The sequence below is a fragment of the Chiroxiphia lanceolata genome, chromosome 3 (assembly GCF_009829145.1).
Source record: "Chiroxiphia lanceolata isolate bChiLan1 chromosome 3, bChiLan1.pri, whole genome shotgun sequence".
NCBI classification, from domain to species: Eukaryota; Metazoa; Chordata; class Aves; order Passeriformes; family Pipridae; genus Chiroxiphia; species Chiroxiphia lanceolata.
In genome coordinates, this window is record NC_045639.1 from 17,003,496 (window position 1) to 17,023,314 (window position 19,819).

The following is a 19,819-nucleotide window of genomic DNA, read 5'->3' on the forward strand; positions in this document are numbered from 1 at the left end:
TCAAACAGCAGAAGAGAGAGCAGACTTAGAGAGAAGGACCCCCTCAGGCTATGCTTTCCAGAGCTGCACCTGAGGAGCAACTGCTATCCAGCCAGCTCTAAGCTGAAGAGTACAAGAAACCTGAAAGAGCCAAAGCATATTTCCATCTAACTACAGGTTCTGCAGTAATCCCAGGCCAAGGCTACACAGCTGCTCCTAAGTCAAGCTATGTCCACACCACTGTCCTTGTGCAGCAGAGCTCCATCCTCCCCCAGCTCCCACCCCACAGCCCAAGCTGTCCATTCGTGCTATTGGCATGGCTGTGCAGAGGCACACACCAAGGAGTAGAAGCACCCAAACACCAGCCTGGGCAAAAGCAACAAAAAAAGACTCAAAACCGTATCTGCCTACAACTGGGAGCAGGCACTGCCAGGCAGAAACAGTCAGCATGACTAATACAGCAAACTGCAGCAGCAGCACGTAGCCAGGGCCTGAGTTGCCAAGTCCAGTCTTCTTACTCTCCAAGTTGGAAAACCAATCTACCTCTTGGGACAGACAGCTGGGGCTGAAGCAGCTTCTGCAGGGCCCTGCCCAGCCACCAGAGAGAACAGGCCCCGATTTTGTCAGCACCCAGCCTGATTTTAAAGCAGCATTTGTACAGTCCCACTAAGATTTACAGCTACTGCAGGCAGGTATTTGGAAAAAGGAGTAGTTAAGCCCTGCATTCCCTGTGGGAAAAGGGACTTATCCATGTGCTGGGACACTGAGCAAGTTCCAAGTCTGACAGTTCTCCACAACTGTGACTGGAAAGAACAGAGAACAACTAGGAAGAACAGAGAATACCAGGCGTGGAAGGCTACAAGAAAATTAGAGAAGTATGAGTTCTATCAAACGTACCAGCAAATAACCTGAACAACTGCCCACACTTCATGCCTAGAAAGCCATCAAAAACGAATATTCCCAGGCACATTACGCTTTGCCAAGAAACCCTATGGGTCCTTTGCTATAGAGAGCACACAGAGACAAGTGCACGTTACTCCAGCAAGTATGTGCACATGTGTGGCTGGAAAAAACAACACAGGTGCACTCTCCACCTCACCAAATGGACACTGGATAAGGCACATGCCCAGCAAAGGCAGCAACAGCTCTGCAGCAGGAGAGGGGAGCAGAACATGGTTCCTCAAGTTGGCCCTGCACCCTCTGCCTACATCCACTACCTCTCCTGCTTTCTGCAGGAAATCTGCTCCTGGGCAGACTTAGTAATTCCTAAGTCCTTTCTTTCATTTCCTTGAGGCTGTTTCCTCCCTCCAGTCTTTGGAGACACACATGCAATGCACTGCTTGAAATGGGTTGGCAGAACTCAAATTGCACCAGTGGGAACACAGGGCCTGCCAGGCTCTCTGTCTTTTTACCTTCAGGGAGAATATTGCTCATGCTCAGCACAGCCATCAGGTTGTTAACATCACTGTTGATGCTCTGGGCAACTCCAGGGTACTGTGGGACAGAATGGGACAGAGAGGTGGTGAGACCAGATGACCTGGTTGTACAGGGCAAGATACAAACACCTTCCAGCTGATCCACTGACCCCCACACCACAGCCACCTGCAGCCTGGCAATGAGCCAGGGCACACCTGAGCCAGACATCTCTCCTCTAAAAGCTTATTTAGAGCCCAGCATCTGAACCAGGGGACAGAGAGACAGGCTAAGATGCAGCTCCTTGCAATGAGAATGGCTTGTTCAGATCCTCCTACAGGAACTCTTCCAACACGTGACAGGTTCTCAGACACACAGGTCCCACGACAGCTACAACAGTCGGGCATTTCCCTACCACAGCAACACCACTGACAGCCCCACTGTTCCATTCACAGCAGCAGGGCAGTGAGGCTGAGCCACTCCTGGCAAAAGTGCCTCCTCTGTTCTCACCTTATATGTCAAGAAGGAAATGAGCCTCCACTGATGTGAAGAGGAATGTCTGCTGATGCCAGAGGGTTCAGTTTCTGCTGCTATTACCTTGGCCTAACTTCAGAGAGTACTTTGGACACAAGTGGCTTGAGAAGACACCAGTACTCATTCATGCTGTTTCTAAAGTCTCCCCACTTTACGAAAAACCCACCAACTAGATGACCAACTTTGCCTGGGATACTGCTCAAGTCAGCAAGGGACCTCGCTCTCCTGGATTATAAACCATGCTGCACAAGGAGTTTTAGCTCTAGAACTTGTTTTTGTTGGAAATAGCCACCTGAGGTTGCTGTCAGCTTTAGTGTGAGTTGGTGAATATCCTCCTGCATTGTCAGACTGCCACTGCTCAACAGTCAGTGCCTGCATGTTACTTAAAACTTCTTTAACCTTTGGGCTGTGGCCAGAAAGGGACATGTGGCATGTGCACATCCCAGAAAGAGGACTGACCTATGGAGCAGGTAGGACCCTCACATACAGCCCAAAAAGTACAAGCAGTCCCTCACCACCATTATCCCCATGCTGCAGTGACACACTTATGAGATGTCTCCTCTCATCTGGACTCAAGAGAGTGGCTCGAGCTGCAAAACCTTTCCTGTCTTTCCCATCTGCTTGCACCAGGTAAGGTATTGCTGAACCCACATTTTCACTTGCACTAAAACGTTTCTTATTTTGTTCAGCAGTACACAGGCATCTCCCCTGCGCTTCTATGGTCTCAAACAAGAGACAAGGCTGGTCTGTAAAGCCCACCTGGATTTTCATGGCAACTTCTTTCCCATTTTTCAAGCGTGCCAGGTGAACCTGACCAATTGAAGCAGCAGCAAAGGGACGTTCTTCAAAGGACTCCAGTTTATCCCTCCAGTTGGGGCCAAGATCGTTGTTCAGAGTTTTCTACAAATAAAAAAAAGCATCGGGGTATGGGAAGCAAAACTTTAAGACTTTCACTATTGGAAATCATGTTCCTCTAAAGTGACTCACACAGCCTACAGTAGTTCTGAGTACCTCTACCCTGCTTCCTAGATCATCCTCCCTGCCTCATTGCTGCACACTAAGGCAAGGAAGTGGTCTAGCCAGCAATGCTTCCCCAGCACTAAACAGATGCCAATCAGATCTCTGGCATAAAGGACAGAGATCTCGAACACAAACACCGCTGCCTTAGCAATACAAACATCCCCTTTTTGGTGCCACTTGTTATCTTCCAGCAAATGAGCAAGGAGTTAGCTATTTCTCCTCTATCATCATGCTGCCAAGCTGAACAGAAGCAATCCAGGCATGCAAGAATAACTCTCTAAGGCAATATTGACAATTAAACATCACAGCCTGCTTTAACAACTTTTTTGCTACCTTGCCAGACTGCCATATTTAAGTTCTGGCGCTGCTCAGTGTCTTTCAGAAGATAAGTAGTGCTGGCAATTCCTTTAGCAGCACCCTTCACATCTTAATTTAGAGAGGGAAGTAGAGAGAGAACATGTACATTGGGGAAAGCAACTTGGTTTGCTTCATTCTGGCTCTTCTTGATGGTGGGTTACACTTAAGCAAAACAGTAAGGATAAAGTTGCTGTTAATTTTCCATCAGACTACAGCTTGTAAGTCTGTTTCTAAAATGGGATGTAGGCATTTGTAGACACTGGCTTAACACTCATTAGAAAGACAAGAGGAAATGGAAGAGAAGGCTACACTCAACAAGACCCTATAATCATATTTGTGTGCAACATCCTGTTCCATTAGAATTAGTCTCAAGACATAAACTCCCACATTTTTCCCTCTGTCTAGAGCTGAGCTTCAATGTTTTGGAGAGAAAAGGCAGCACGTAATAGAGAGAAGGAATCAGGTGCTAGCCACAACTGAAAATATGCAACATTACTGAAAGAATACTCTTAAAAATCCCCATCCACCTCTCTTACTAGGGTATGTCATGGGTGACATTTATTCTGTCATTGTCCCTTCTCCCCTGATAAGCAGTAAGGAATATTCCTCACCATCATCTGCTTTATTGGCATGAAGTCAGCACTCTGACGTACACGCTCGAAAATCCTCTGGAGATGGGGGTTGATGAAGGCATCATCTGCCAAGGGAAAAGCACACACAGTCAGTGCAGGCATTGCATTCTCCAGCTCTTCAGCACACAATGAAACATGCACCTGCATTCGGACAAGTCTGGCTGTCCTGCCCCCAACCACACCCCTGCAGTGAAGGTTTGGAAGTAATTCTAGTTGAGAAACTCTCCATACCCAGAAACAGCACCTGAGGTGCTCCTCCTAAGGCATCACACCTTTAGAGATGAGCCAAACAAGTCTGTGCACAAGTAGCAAAAAAAGAAAAAAGCTCCTCCTTCCTTTTCACTCTTTCAAAAAAGAGTGTATTACCCAAATTATTACCCAATATTGTGTATTACCCAAACAACTCCTAAGCCACCGTACTGCTGCAGCAGGAGAGAGTTTTTGTGCATTCTCTCATACTCAAAGTATGAACATTCTAGAAAACATGCTGAGAAACTTTTTATGTTTTGAAATCAAGCCTGCTTAGTCTAGCAGCACTGCCAAGAGCAGTGGGCGGTTCTGCACAGCACAGAGGCTTTTGGGGTAGTGGAGGTTGCACAAACCCGAGAGCAGAGTGCTCTGTCACCCACCAGCCCATCTTCTTGCTGGCAGCAGTACAGCATTCAGGTCTAGGAGAGGCTACTGCGTCATGGAAACACAGGTCACAGGTGGAATCCCCTGGAGAGTCATCCCAACACCCCAAGGTCCCTGATGTGGTTTAATCCAGTTCATTTTAAGGAGGCAGCAGCTTCTCCAGAAAGCTGTGCAGTGGCAAAACACCACTTATGCAAGTATTGAACTCTTGGAGAGATCAGGATTCGGCATCTGCTACTGTAAACAACTACCCAAATGAAGAGCAGCTACAAGTGGGCAGAAGAAAACATAGCCAACCCAAAAATTTTAAGTGTCAGACGGAGCAAATATTTACACTCATAAGAAAGAGGAGGGGTAGGAGCATCTTGAAAGATTAGTCCTCTGCTTGAGGACAGACTTCTACAACAGCTCAGAAAAAAGCTACTCATTCCAGAAAACTTTTCATTTCATAAAGGATTACGGAAGAATTAAGATTTATCTGCCACTCTCCCAACACTGGAAGAGTCCAGGCAACTGACCTTAATCCTGAGAACTCGACCCGCACATTGGGCTTGTGACATTCAAATAAAACTATCAATCCTCTCCATTTACAGATGCATGAACAACCCTAAGTCTATCCCAGGAAACAAGAAACAAACAGTGACCTTAAGAGTACTGTCCTGGGAATAGGGGTGGAAAGGAATGGATAGAAAAAGATACGTAATGCAGACACATCACATTAACACTCAGCACTCACTAAACAGTCACTAAACAGTCTCAGCACTGTTTAGAAATTCCCACTGAAGCCACAGCAGCATTTAAAAGTACTAAAAAACCCCTACTGTGGAACCAACAGAGGCTTTTAAGAGGAGCTCCTGTTCCATCACTGCAAGTCAGAGATCAGCAGGCTCTGCAGGAACAGTGAGTAAAGTTCCTGTTGTGACGCTATAAACCTCCAAGGAGGTGAGACACGGCATTTGCGTGTGCATTCCAAACACCAAAAGAAACACCTGCTCTGTCATTGATGGTGCATCACTGCCAAGCCTCTGAACACTGTAAAAACTGTTCTCAGGGGTATGTGAAAGTATTAACTGTCATGCTGTAACCTGCATGTAACCTGCACGTCCAAGGATGACTGGGCAGAAAGAGAATGGACCTCACTAAGAGTGACTCAGTCTCCCAAAAGCTCTTTGTATTGAGGTATCGGGGCCTGCAACAAGCATTTAGGATCAACATCTCTTATTTTGCTTATTGCTGACATCCAAAAACCTCACATGGGACTTCAACCCCTAGTTTGAGAAGGTACCCTTAACTGGGGTTGCTTGACCACCACCACTTTGTTCATGAGCACAACACCAAACAGCCAAGAAACCTGCAAGTCCAGGTTGACTGTACAGAAACTCGGCAGCAATGTCAAAAAATCAGTCGTGCTGCGGAAGCAACTCTGACAAACCAAGGCTTACAACACGCTCATGAATAAGGTTCTACGTCTTTGTGGTAAACTGATGAGGCCTTACTGGAACGAAACACAAAGCAATAGTCAAGGCAGGGCACTCTCAGCTGGCAAATGCAGCTGCCTTTCCAACATCTCCCAGAGTATACACACCAGACAGGATGATCTGGGGCCTTCGGCATCTTTGCTGTTCATGACATTCAGGGATGTGGGTCCCTAACAAATCCACTGACTCCCACAAGCAAACAATCAGGGGTTTTAAGGACACTGCTTTGTGACTTGTGCTCAGCTGCAGGAGGCCTCTGCACTCAATTAACACCCAGTCCTGTTGACAGAAGCAGTGAATTCAAACTCACCAGGCCACAGAGAAACCCATGAAGTGGCAGGAACTGCATGAAACCCTCCTGTCCAAACAGCCAGCCCAAGAAATGGATACTCTGCACTGGATACTCTGCACTGTTGATGGTGTCAAATTTATTTCACCACAGCTGTCCCTCAGCGAGGCTACCAGGGGCTTGTGTTCTCGCCAGGCACAGCAGTGCTCCACACACTTGGCACAAGAGTCAAACGAGGGCTGGGTACAACCACTGAGGTTGGTGTAAGTCCGTTCTTGACACCAAACTGAAATCAATCAGCAAGTATTTGACACTCCTGCCAGAGCTCAGAAACATTAGGAGACAGCAGGCAAGTAACAAAACCCCAGAGCATTTCTACTCCTCAGAGCCGGCCTTTCACAGCTACTCCCTCTGCACTCGCATCCAAGCCCAGGGCAGCTGTGACCAAGCTTGGGCACACATCAGGAGCAACTCAGTAGTGTCCTAAGAATCTGAAATTAATCCCACCCATGGTAGACAAGTTTAACTTCAGAGGTGATTTGCAGGCATGGCTCACTCAGCCACATACCAGAGACACTGGAAAGCAAGGAGCACATGAGCTCCTCCTGGATCTGCACTGTGAGCCATCAGTCATTGGTACCTGGCAGTTTCTAGAGGGTGAGAAAACAGCATGTGGGTGACAGTCTCTGACACAGCAGCTGATGCCTCCCACCTAGCTATGTTCATGTGTCCATCAGCCTGGCACACACCTAAACCAAGTGATCAGCAAATGAAATGCCACAATCAGGGCTCTCTGGAACAGGGAGCTGGTCTTGCTTTATTGGCAAGCCCAAGTTACTTAATACACTAGATCCAGCCTCATCAGTGAACATCTAAAAAAATTCAAGTAGAAGGACAAACCAAGCAAACCAAGTATTTCAAACACTCAGACAGACACTGACTCAATTTCAGTGACATCTTGAAAGCTATTCCAGACAAGTCTTACAGCTATTTTTGGCTGGTTCTTCCTTTCTCTATCAAATTGGGCAGGAAAGCAAACTGTGAAAAAGTACAGCTAAGGTCTGATTTCAGCACACCTGCCATCTCCCAGGAGCAACCTAACAGTTCAGTGCAGACACTGACATCACTCACTCCTTCACCTGTGGTCACTGACTTCAGAGCCCAATGGAGTAAATACCAGTTTGAAGCCTCCTCAAGATCACCTGGTAAGATTATCACCTGTACTGGCTTTTCCAGTAAAGTTTCAGTGCCCACAAAGCATGTAAACCACAAACAGGTAGCCAATTTGCTATAATGGGAGAGCAGTGTGGTATAACTTTGACTACTTTTGGTGAACAAAGAACAGGATCACATTCTTATGATCCTCCTCCCTTCTAGCAGGACACATGCGAGTAGAGTGAGTAAAGATACAGCTCTGCTTCTCAACAATTGCTTGTAACACAGACACTAAAATTCAGAGACAATGTCACCTTGTTGTCAACCAATTGCAGCTAAGTACCTGACACAACAGGGACATTGGGGAAATAGTTATAGTATATAGTGCATGCATCTAGTTACTTCATACTGGGATTAGATGGAACTCAAATATATATCCAACACTGCTCTCACATAAGAGAGCCACTTGTCCAGCCTCTCCATATTACTTGACACTGACTGATGGCAGACAGCTGATCATGTATCACAGCTGGCAGTACTAAGGAGGATAGCTGAGGACCTGAGCTAACACTTACCTTGAATGCTTAACATCTGTCCCAGCTTCAGTGCCGCTCCCCGGACCTTGCACAAGGTCCTCACAATTCTTTCTGCATTGGCCTCTGACAGGAACGGGCTAGAATCCATCACTGCTTTCTTTCCTGAGGGCAAGGAAAGAAAGAGCATGAATGAAGAACGCCCTTATCTTGGCAAGCCCACTTCATGGTGTTAGCCCACATTCAGAAGGAAATTTGCCCTTCCCCAGAGAAATCAAACTAGGACTATACACTGAGTGCCTTCACTGCAACCGATGGGCACAGACTGAAGTTGTACACGTGTCTTGTGACAACTTTGACATTGTTGGCTTGAAGTCCAAGAGCAGCAAGTCACAGCTTCTAAGAATGTCTGTGCTGCAACTGTCCAGGATCCTGTGCAGATGTTGGTGCTTGAGCTCACTGTATCAGCTAACTCAGCCTAAAAGACTATGTAAGGGTGTCCTGAGTCCCACATCATGGGCTGCAGCACAGCCACAGAAGGGCAGTAGGAGTGAGCCACAGCAAGGGAGAATCCTCAAAAGCTTTGGCAGCACACTGGCACAGACCAAGAATGCGCTGGTATTTCTCAAAGTGGAAGCTTGCACAGAACAAGGCAGGCATCAAGGCAAGCATAAAATATACATACTCGAACACACACATTCCTGTCCCCAAGAATGGGTAAAGCCTGATGTCTGACAGGCTCAGAGTGGTCACTGCAGCCATCTACACAGCAGTGCCACGGTTCCAAGTATGTGACATGAGGTTTATGTGGCATAAGAAGCACTTTCCCTCCACTCTCTTTTTTTTTTTTTAATTTTTATTAAGGGAGAGGGAAGGAGACCCTGATTCCATTTTGTGGTCCCTTTGGGAGAAGCAACTCAGAAGTACTTCTCCAGGGCCATGCCCAGTAGAGCAGGAAAAGAGGGGGCAGTCAGGCACCCGCCAACCACTTCTCTGGGCGCTGCAGATCAGCTCCTAAGGATAAAGAGCCAAGCAGGAGGAAGGTCAGGCCTTGCAGATGGGTGCAAAGCCCACAGCTAGTACACTGATCTTGCAGTTATATCACTGTTTTCAGCAGTTCAGAGGAAAGGGTAGTAAGGACGGAACGGCTGAAGCCCCCATATACAACAAGTAGGGCCCAAAAAGGCACAGGAGATGAAAATAGCCCTGAAGATCTCAGGCAGATGGAAATTACTGGTGTGTCATGTACTGACTAGAGCAGCCAGAGATCCTCTCCATCTCCAGGTAGCTCGCAGGAAGGTACATGGAGGGAGCTTAGACTGGCCAGGGGACAGGAGAAATAACAAAGAGCCAGACGGAAGTGGTCCCTTCTAAACTCTGGTAACTGAGACAACTTGGTACCACTTCCCTGAGGTGCCAAACATGTTACTGACCTGACAGACACCCTTCAGTCCCTGCAAATAGCTAGATTGCTTACAGACTTTCCCTACAAAAGTGATTCCACAGAACTCTCCACTGGTGCCAAGCCCTGCCCTTCAGCTCTCCTCTCTTTCACCTGTTTTGTGGGATAGCAACAAGATGACACTGCATGTGGGACATCTGTCTGTACAAATCCCAGTCCTAAGACAATAATGTACACGAAAAGGAGAGAGGAATAAAACCACCAAGAGTACACAAGACAACTATGCTGCTCTAGAGAGCAAGATGCAGAGAGGCAGGAGGGGTCCAGAATTCACTACTTGCATCACACACAGCAATCCTCAGAGCACATTTTGCTCTGGATCCTGGATGTAAGGAGTCTGAGAGACTGAACAGGTAGAGCACCCAGAGCAGAGGGATCTGGCTTTGCCCAGCTTTGAAAAGCTGTCTCTGAAGAGTAACTGTTGAAGGCATCTAACAGAGCTCTGATTCTTAATGATCCCATCTTAACTGTCCTATCAGGAAAACTGTGTCCTTAGCAATGCTGAAGCAAATCTCTGCATGAGATGACAAGCAGAAGCTAGGGAAAGTACTGAATCAAAGCTTTACCTTGCTTCATACCAATGCACACAAAAACATCCTCCTTTGAGTCAGCAGCAGAATAAAGGACTTAGTTAATGATTAAAGTTACCTCCACAAGCCAATGAACCTTGACAATTTTAAGAGTCTTATCAGAGAAAGAGCCAAATACAGGCACTCCCAATCCTCTTTTCTTGGCGTGCTTCTCATTGAAGTCAAGCCCCCAGGGGCAATACCTGATCACCAGGCAGCCCAACAGCACATGAGCAACTCTTGTTTATGTACTTTGCTACAAGTGGGGCATGAACAAGATGGTGATCTGGAAGCAAGAGCCAAAAGCAGAACTATGTACATGGCAAGCAAAGAGAAAACAGACATAGGCTTCCAAAGCTGAGTCGAAAGGAAGTGGGGATAAAATTCACCACAAGTTCATGAAAAAATATGCCCATTTTCAGCAAGTTAATATTTTTTGCAAAGATGGCTGGCACCGTTTGATGTCTCAAATTATTTTCTCCCCATCTTCAGATCACAAAGCTGGTTTCACCTATTTCATCAGGGAAAGAAAAAAAGGCAAAGAGAAGTTACATACAAGCTGTGGCAACACAGAGACCTCAGAATTGAAGGCAGGTGCAGCCACAGTGCCTGGAGCCCGTCAGTTCTTCCCCAGCAGAGGTGGCAGGAAGACACCCTCAGAAGTGCTTAACCCCTTTTTTTTCTCTTTCCAAATTCAGAATCAGCACAAATCTTTCCAAACCTGTGTGCAGCTCACAGCTGCATCACTCTTTTTCCACCTTCTTTGCCACTATCAAATGGAGAACTAGCAACTGGACTTTGTGGATATTTGTTTTTAGGAACCATCTGCCACACAAATTTTGGAGCAGGAGAAGCCTCAAGAATGCAACCTAAGCACTTAGGACTAACAACCCAAGGAGACTGCATTATTCTTTTTCATAAGAAAATAACTCTGTATTCAAACCTAGGCCAAGTGCCAGCCCATTGGGGCTTTGCCTGGCATTTGTGCAGTGCCTACCACAACAGCCCAGGACAGGTCATTAATCAGTTACAAACTTAACCTTGAACCTAGAGCCTCTTTACTAGTAACAGCAGCTGTTTATTTGGGCACTCGTTTTTATTCCTTACAATTTTTTCTGCTTTCCCATTCGCACCCTGTGTGAGCCTTGCACTGTAGATACACACTCTAAACACTGAGGCTGCCATCAAGGTCACCAAGTGAATAAGGAGGTTATTGTTAATTAGCTACATCAGCCTACCAAGAAAATTCCAACTGGAATCAAGTAAGCCATCCTCATTTTTAACAGAGTAAGATAAGTCAAACCACTTAAAAAAACTTAAAGAGGGCAGCATTAGGGCCTTAAGCCCATAAAAAAAACCCAAAAAACCACAAAAAACCCCAAACAAACCTGCACTTACTCACAAGAATTTGGCAGTGGAAAGAATTTATGTACAGGCCATCAGGCTTGGATGGAAAAGGAAGAAAATCACAAACTCTTGCACCAAACTTTTTTTGTTCTAGGGTAAGTCCCTGAAGAAGTGAATTGTTTATGGAAACAGAGACAATCTGAGGCAGAGTGAGAAGGGCCCTATGGCTACTAACCAAGGATAGGGAAATTGAGCAGGAAAAGACAGATCAGCACCAGCGCAGTTACTACAGAATGTGCAGGAGGGTAGGAATTTGCAGTCCCTCCGGTAGCAGTAATGGAAAGAAGAAGTACAAGCTGTGCTACTAGGATCATGTGTAGCACAGGAGTTTCTGACTTGGGGGTTGGGACTGAAGGACTAATGTTTCTAGCTTCATTTAAAAGTCGTGAAGACACTTTATACTGACTAGACAAGAGGAGAGCAAGCAAGAGAAAGCTCTTTCTCATTAGTCCTGGATGCCAAGCAAGAGTGTGAAACTCTTAGGCATGCCTTTGGGCATATACACATCACACTTGTTTAAGTCTGAAGTGCCAAGAAGTTACTATTAATATTGCAGCAGTGGGAAGAGAAATTATATCCTCGACCAGCTTCCAGAGAACAGGACGATGTCATTCTCAAAAGAGACAGGTCTTAGCCTGAGCTTATGATGCTGGCAGCCACCAAACTTGGACACAAACACCTCAACCTGAAATCATGAAAGGGATGCAGAAGTATTTTTAAAGAAATGTTTAAAGAGGTACTTATGTCAAAAGATTTCCCCCAAGAACAACTAAGGCTGATACTGTCAGAAGAACAGTAAGAAAAGGGTATCCTGGACTCACACTGTGTGCATTTCTGCAGGAGCAGAACCCATGGAGATAGTTCTCATCCATGGAGCCTTATCCACCACTGTAAAATTCTGTGGAAAACACATCCAAGGACACTAGCTAGAGGCTGTAGCTGACTCACCTAGAGACCTTGCTGTGTCCTTGGCCTGAGAAGCTCCAAAAGAGTACAAATGTGAAAGTTTTCTACTTTTGTCTCACCTCAATAATTGCTGCTCTTGGCCCATTCTCAACCCCACTATTGCTATCATTCTCCTTTACAGCATAACCACTGCTCCAGGATCTTATCTAAGCAGACTTGACAGCAAGAGGGGAAGCAAGAATGAAAGACAAACAGCTGAAAATAAAAGTCAGGTCATTTTCTAACTCTCCTGCCTAGCATCGAAGTTGGCAGTTCTCATGGATTTATTCTTCAATCAAGGTTTGCTCAAGAAAATCACTCTTCCCAAAGCATGACTCAATACCATAGAAAAGGCTTCTGGCATCAAGTTACAGTTACACAGGAAAATAATAATTTCCCTAGCAAGAATAAAAAAGTGTAAAGGTGCAATCGCTATATTGCAAGAAAAAAAAAGTGTTGCCTTCAAATAAAAAAAATAATTAAAATCATCCTTCTCATGCTGTAAGGGAGAGAAACAAAGCTCATGTTATTCCTTCAAATTTCATAGCTCTGCAAGCTCATGTTTTCACTTTGGGGTGTGCCCAATTAGAAAATAACCTGGCAAGCAGAGAAATACTAACAGTTGCGCAATTTCTCCTCTGTTAAAAGCAACACAAATCACCAGCTTCCAACAGGTATCAACAACCTGTCAAACACTGCAAGTGCTGAAAGCAAAAAGCCTTCAAGGATTGTCTGTCTACAGGATGGGCCATGTTTGACTGAATGTGTTTTTAAATCAAAGCAAAGAAACCCACCCAGCCTCAAATACCTCAGGTCATGGAGAGAAACAAGAACTCTTTGCTAAGGATCCTTTTTCTCTGCTGGGCTGCTCTGCATTGCCTGGCTGTTAATACCTCTTGGTATTCTCTGTACCAGTAGTGTCTCAGGTGGCACACAACCCCTGCCTCACCCCTGCCTGCCCCCACAGCAAATGTGGTTCATCTCTTATGATGTAGGCTTTTGCTTTGGGTTTTTCGGTGGTTGGGGGTTTTTTTGTTGTTGTTGGGGTTGTTTTGTTCAGTTGGTAGGTATTTAGGGATACTTTCCCCCTCCAAGTTTTTTTCAGTTTTCACCCACTCCAGTGCCCCCTGGAAAAGATGTTCACACTGTCTCTGTCTCCATCATTCTCCCACCCTCAAAGACGACCAGGGCAAAGGCAGAAACTGGCTTTGGAGTAAACTACTACTGGCCAAAAAGTAAAAAAACAAGGACCCAGCAGTTGTCATTATCTCAAAGCAACACTTCTGAACCAGGAACGAATTGACTTCATTTTTACTTCTAACTACAAGTACTTAAACCTTTCATCAGCTCCCTGTCCTCACTGGCAGTAATCTAAACACACAACAACCCTACCAGAGCAGATGAAGACCAGCCTGCAGTAACTGTAACAGAGAACTTGACACTTTGCAGTATCCCACCAGAGCTTTTCCTGGATAAGAAACAAGGGAATGGAATTGTAAACTTTAGAGTAACTTCATGTTTTCTAGAAAAGAACGCCATGTATTTTCCACGCCCTAAACCATTCACCCACACACAACCATTCAGTACCACCATATTTTACCAACACATATGTTCAGAAGAAAACCACCATGACACAGCCAGGTACAACTTAGGAACATTTTACCTCCAAACAAGCTGGGAAGAAAAGAGGATCAGGTCAACTTGCATGGCACAGCCTTTTGACATATTATGAGAATCCTTCAGAAGGCATCAAAATACAGATGTTGGAAATAGATAGCTGCTATTTAACAGGAACATAAAGTGTTTTGTCTCTCTTAAAGAGAGCAGCCATCCTCCAAGTTCCTCCTAGGCAGAACACCCTTAATTTCAAACAGACTTCAACCACTATCAAAGTTTTCAGACATAGGGGCTCATCTACAGCTCTGTACTGAAAATGTGGTTTCACTGAAAAGCTTTTAAAAAATCCTTAGGCCAAGACAATCCAAGAATGGGCACAGAGATAATATTCAAACTCAGGGGTGGCTGTGGAGAAGTAAAGCTGTACAAATTGTGCTGGCACAAACTCATTTACTTCTGACCTCTGTCTGTGTAGTGAGTGCACTTAGATGGGAGAGGAGACTGGAGATGGAGAAGGATTATGTTGAAAACAAAAACTACCCACATCCCTGTTATTCTGACACCATCCCAGCTTTAAAAAAATACAATCTTGCAAGTGCAGGTAAACTCTGTCTGGGATAGAAAAAAAAAAGAGGACATCAAAAGGGCTTACCACTGCGTTCCTCAGGTCTAAGGCTCTTCTTTGCAACTTCTGCCAATGCTCCAATGCCAAGACCAACAGCTAGTCCTTTAAAATAAGAAGAAAAAGAGCCAGGTCAGAATGAAAAAAACCTCCCAAGCCACATACAGAGGCATTTTTACAATTAACTTCAAGCCACACAGTCAAATGTAAAAAGGCTTGATTAGAATATGCTGTCTTTTGCAATAGAGTTATCTTCACTCAAAAGTTTTCTCCTATACTTCTTCAGCCCAGCATGCCAGCCAGGAATCATAGGCTAGGCCAGTCTGGGACATCTGGCTTTTATAAACCATATCACAAGTGCTACTCAGAGCTCTATGCTCTGGCTGAGGTCTTGTTGTAAACTGAAATCATGGAGTTCAGAAGAAGAAGGGGAAAAGAAAATAACTCACAAGCATGGTTCTCAAAGTACAATTCTCAGGAAAGAATAGCATCCCTCTCCCCTCCCACCATGCCACCACAGCACAGGGAAGCGAAATTGTATTTAGATGAAGCCACTGCCAGCAGTTTAAGGCTCTGCAACCCTGTCTAAGCACTCAGGTTTATTCATGCTCATTAGCTGTTTGTGACTTCCACAGACTCGTTGACTATGATGAACAGAAACATGTTCTTCCCGATGCTCACCTTATGCAGTGTTGTAACCTGCAATTCCAAGGAGCTGGGCTGGAGAGTAATCCTGCACAGCAACAGTAAGACCAGGAGACAAAACACCAGCACTCCACATGCACTATCTCTCTGGCAAGCAGTGAATTCCAGGGCATTGATTCACAGCCACAGGTTAAGCTACAGCTACAAAAGAAGCGTTATCTGCCTCCACTAAACAGATCAAAGCCACTGAAGATTAAATGAGGCACAGATCTAATCATGCAGTAATCCATACTACCAAAGGTCTCATTGCCTTCCCAATCTCAAAATATTTATTTTTCTGGATAATAAATGACATGGGCAACCAGAACAGATGGTGCTCCTTCATATCTCCTCAGCAGTGGTGCATCCCACCATGCCGTACTCCCACACTGCTGGCAGTACTGGCTGCACCTGTTTTCCAAGCACCCCAAGCCCTCCTTGAGGCACTACTGGACTGTTTCCCAAGTAAAACAACCACAGAACACAGTACAATGAAGGAAACAGAGCTGACCAGCACATGGTATTTCGCACATGTGCAGGAGGAAACACACGTACGGACCCAAGTCACAGCACAGATATTCTGAACTGGAAGGGACCCACAAGGATTAGCGAGTCCAACTCTTAAGTGAATGGCCCATACAGGGATCATACCCACAACCTTGTTGTTTTTAGCATGATGCTCAAACCAGCTAAGCTAATGTCATGTTAGTGGGGAAGCCTGGGCACAAACAAGGTAACCCTCATCTTGCACTGAGTTATTCTCTCTCCCACCAAGTAATTACAACTCCACCTCTGGGACTGTGGAAAACTTCACCCTTCCTCATCCTACAGACCAGACTAACACTCTAGGGCTCAGAAAGCAAGTATGGATGGGGGGGTTGAGGGCCACAACACTAATTTCTCAAAATGCCACTAGATTTTATTTCCAGGCCTCTTTCACACACCCACCCATGGTCTAGGCATGTATTATCTGAACACAAAAAATGCTGTTATTTGTACTGGACTATTTTGTACTGGGACTGGCTGAGATAGGAGTTTGTTTTCTTCACAGCAGCCTTTATCATGCTGTGTGCCGGATTTGTAACTAAAAGTGTTGATAACACATCAGTGTTTTGGCTCTTGATGGACAATGTTTGCACAGCATCAAGGCTTTTTCTTTTTCCCACCCTGGCCCTGCAAAAAGCAGGCTGGGTGTGGGCAAGAGGCTGGGAGGACACATTCAGGACAGCTGATCCAAATCCATCAAAGGGATATCTATGCCATATAACATCATGCTCAGCAGTAAAAGCTTGGAGAAAGGAGGATTAAAGGGTGGACATTTGGGGTTATGCTGTTTGCCTTCCCAAGTAACCACTACAAATGCTGAGGTCCTCGTTCTCAAGAAGTGGCTAGACATTTGCCTGCCTATAGGGAGTAATGAATGAATGAACTCTCACTGCTTTGCTTGCACATGGAGCTTTTTTTGCTTCACCTGTTAAATCATCTTTATCTCAACTTCCAAATTTTCTCCCTTTTGCTCTTCCTATTCCCCCATGCTGAGGGAGGAAACAAGTAAGCAGCTATGTGGGGCTTAGCTGCCAGTCAAGGTCAACCCACCACACACTGCCAGATGTTCACCTGTTACCAGGAACAAGTCAGCCCTCCAAAGAATCTGCATGGCTGTACAAAAGCACTCTACTCCTCTGGGTCTCTAGTCTACCGACCTTGCACAAGTTGCTCCTGATGTCCATCATTTTCCTTGTCTGCGAGATGTGTGTTTTCTCCAAGATTAATCATTTTGGGACAGTTTTCAGTATTGCTGAACAGCCATGGTTCAGTACCTTGAAAAATAACATCCCTAAGCACTCCCAAAATGCTGCTCCCCTGCAATCTGCACTTTATGCAGACAGATTATTTCAGGCCTGGAAAAGGCCACTTGGTTCTATACCAGCAGTGTGGCTCTTCAGACATTTTCCAGGCATCTCCAGCATCTGTTACACTTCAAACCAAGGCCATCAAGAGATGATCTGGACCCAGTTTTGTTCAGGACAAATCCTCTTGCTCAGCAACTGACACAACAAAACAAACAGAAGACTGAATGGACTGTTATCAGTGCTCAGCCTGCCAAGCCCAGGGGTGGGCGAGACCCTCCCCTGGAGCAGCGTGTGCCCTGGTTTCAGTCACGTAAAACACCACAAGCACCATGCAGTACAAGCTGCCAGCTCCTCAGCTGGACAGCAGAGAGAAAAATACAATGAAAGGCCCATGAGCCGAGATAAGGACCATTACGGGCAAAACAGATTCGACTTGGGGAAATCAGTTTAATTTATTACCAGTCAAATCAGAGTAGGGTAATGAGAAAGAAATCCTGAATCATAAAACACCTTTCCCCACCCCTCCCTGGACTTAACTTTACTCCTGAATTCCCTACCTCCTGCCCTTCCCCAGCAGTACAGGGGGACAGGGATGGGGGTTGCAGTCAGTTCACCATATGTTGCCTCTGCCGCTCCTTCCTCCTCACAGAGAGGACTCCTCACACTCTTCCCCTGCTTCAGTGTGGAATCCCTCCCTCAGGACAATCCTCCACAAAGTTCTTCAATGTGAGTCCTTCCCACAGGCTGCAGTTCTTCACAAATTGCCCCAGCATGGTCCCCTTCCACAGGTACAGTCCTTCAGGAACAGGCTGCTCCGGCATGGGCTCCCATGGGGTCACAGGTCCTGCCAAGGAGCCTGCTCTAGCATGGACTTCCAACAGGGACACAGCTTTCTTCAGGCATCCACCTCCTCCAGCAGGGGCTCCTCCACAAGCTGTAGGTGGATATCTGCTCCACTGTGGTCTTCCATGGGCTGCAGCGACACAGCTGCCTCACCATGCTCTTCACCACAGGCTCCAGCACCTGGAGCATCTCCTGCCCCTCCTTCTGCACTGACCTTGGTACCTGCAGAGTTGTTTCTCTAACTCCTCTCTCCAACTGCAACTGTGCAGGTTTTTTCCTCTTCTTAACTGTTATCCCAGAGGTGCTACCACTTCTGACAGGCTCGGCCTTGGCCAGCTGCAGATCTGTCTTGGAGCCATTTGTTGGACATGGGGAAAGTTTCTGGCAGCTTCTTACAGAAGCCACCCCTGCAGCCAAAACCTTGCCATGCAAACCCAGTACACACACTCACTTGTCACTCACATGACAAACTAAATCCTGTAGTTGTCAGTTCGCTATATACTTTACTAACATACCTCAAGAGGCTAAAATTTTTCTTTTTTTTCCCCAAAATTGTTAAAATCACATTAGGTCTAGACTTCACGGAATTTTCCTGAATTTTCATCTTATTATATCATTAAAAAATAAACTCAAGAACCAGGATTGAGGGAGACAGGAACTGCTTAGAAACATCAAATAACACGAGGAAGGGAGAATGGAAATAAAGATGAGATCAAGAACTGTGTGGGTGGAGCTGATGACCCATCAGGCTACAAAACAAGCATGGAACAAAAAACTGCAGAAAAATCTGTTTTGCCAATTATAATCCCGGGAATCAAAAAATAAATAAAAATCAAGGATGATATTTAGTGCTATAAATACACCTACCAGCAGTTACTCCAGCTGCTGCAAGAAGCATACAAAAATACATATAAAGGACAAAGGAGTTCAGTTGTGCTGATCACAGAGAAACAGTAGTTCAGTATTACATGCAAGTGTTGGTAAAAAAGATCTTCAGTCTTTCCAGTAGATGTTCTTTGCTTGAGGAAGAGGTGAGAAGTCAGGCAAATTCTGCAATCCAAGTATTTCTGCCTCCTATTACTAATTTGTCGACCACCCACCAGAGTGTCCTGACAACATGGTTGAGACATGGTTGAATATTCCCTCTAACACTGGGGAGGACAAAAAAAACCCATGCAAAGACAAGAGGAAGCATGATTCAAGTGTGAATGGGATCATGCCAATATCATGGGAATTCAGCTATCTGAACCCCAGGAATAGTTACACGAACTCTGTTTTTGACCTACTCATCATCTTTCCATCTTCTCCTAAAGCCTAAAATGATATTGTTCTAATATGGAAATAAAGCAAAAAAGTGGGTTTTAACAACAACAAAAAAAAGTCAGAGTCAAATGCTAGTTTGACTAGTGTGGAAATTATAGGATAAGAATTTACCTAAACTGTTTTATTTCCCAGAATGGAGTCTTCAAATGAAGATGGTACCCTGAAGCACACAAGAAAAATCCTGCACAAAAAGCTTACTTGCTTTAAATATTGTACATGTTACCTCTTGCATAACTCCTGAGAATAACACCCAGGAAGGACTGACAGTGAGGACAGTAAGAGGCACACAGCACTGCCTTTCCCTGCTCATGGTCTAAGAGGAAAACAGACAACCATAACCCGAAGTTCACCAACAACTTCAGACAAACCAAAACCAGGTAAGAGCAAATGGTAGGCCACAGCTCCTGCCATCAGCTAATGTTTCATGGCTTAAGCATTTAAAAGGCTTCACACAAATGCAATTTGAAAAGA

General features: G+C 45.4%; 1 protein-coding gene across 3 annotated transcripts in view; it reads right to left on the bottom strand.

Moving 5' to 3' along the window:
- The window catches only part of COQ8A (coenzyme Q8A), a 44,041-nt gene that overhangs the window by 6,254 nt on the left and 17,968 nt on the right, over positions 1 to 19,819 (bottom strand). For all 3 annotated transcript variants that reach the window (XM_032683895.1, XM_032683897.1, XM_032683896.1), the window contains exons 5-9: positions 14,676 to 14,750; positions 8,066 to 8,188; positions 3,915 to 4,000; positions 2,686 to 2,826; positions 1,392 to 1,473 (exon numbers count right to left, since the gene is read on the bottom strand). In XM_032683895.1, the coding sequence (XP_032539786.1) occupies positions 1,392 to 1,473; positions 2,686 to 2,826; positions 3,915 to 4,000; positions 8,066 to 8,188; positions 14,676 to 14,750 (507 nt within the window). The remainder of the gene's footprint in view (positions 1 to 1,391; positions 1,474 to 2,685; positions 2,827 to 3,914; positions 4,001 to 8,065; positions 8,189 to 14,675; positions 14,751 to 19,819) is intronic.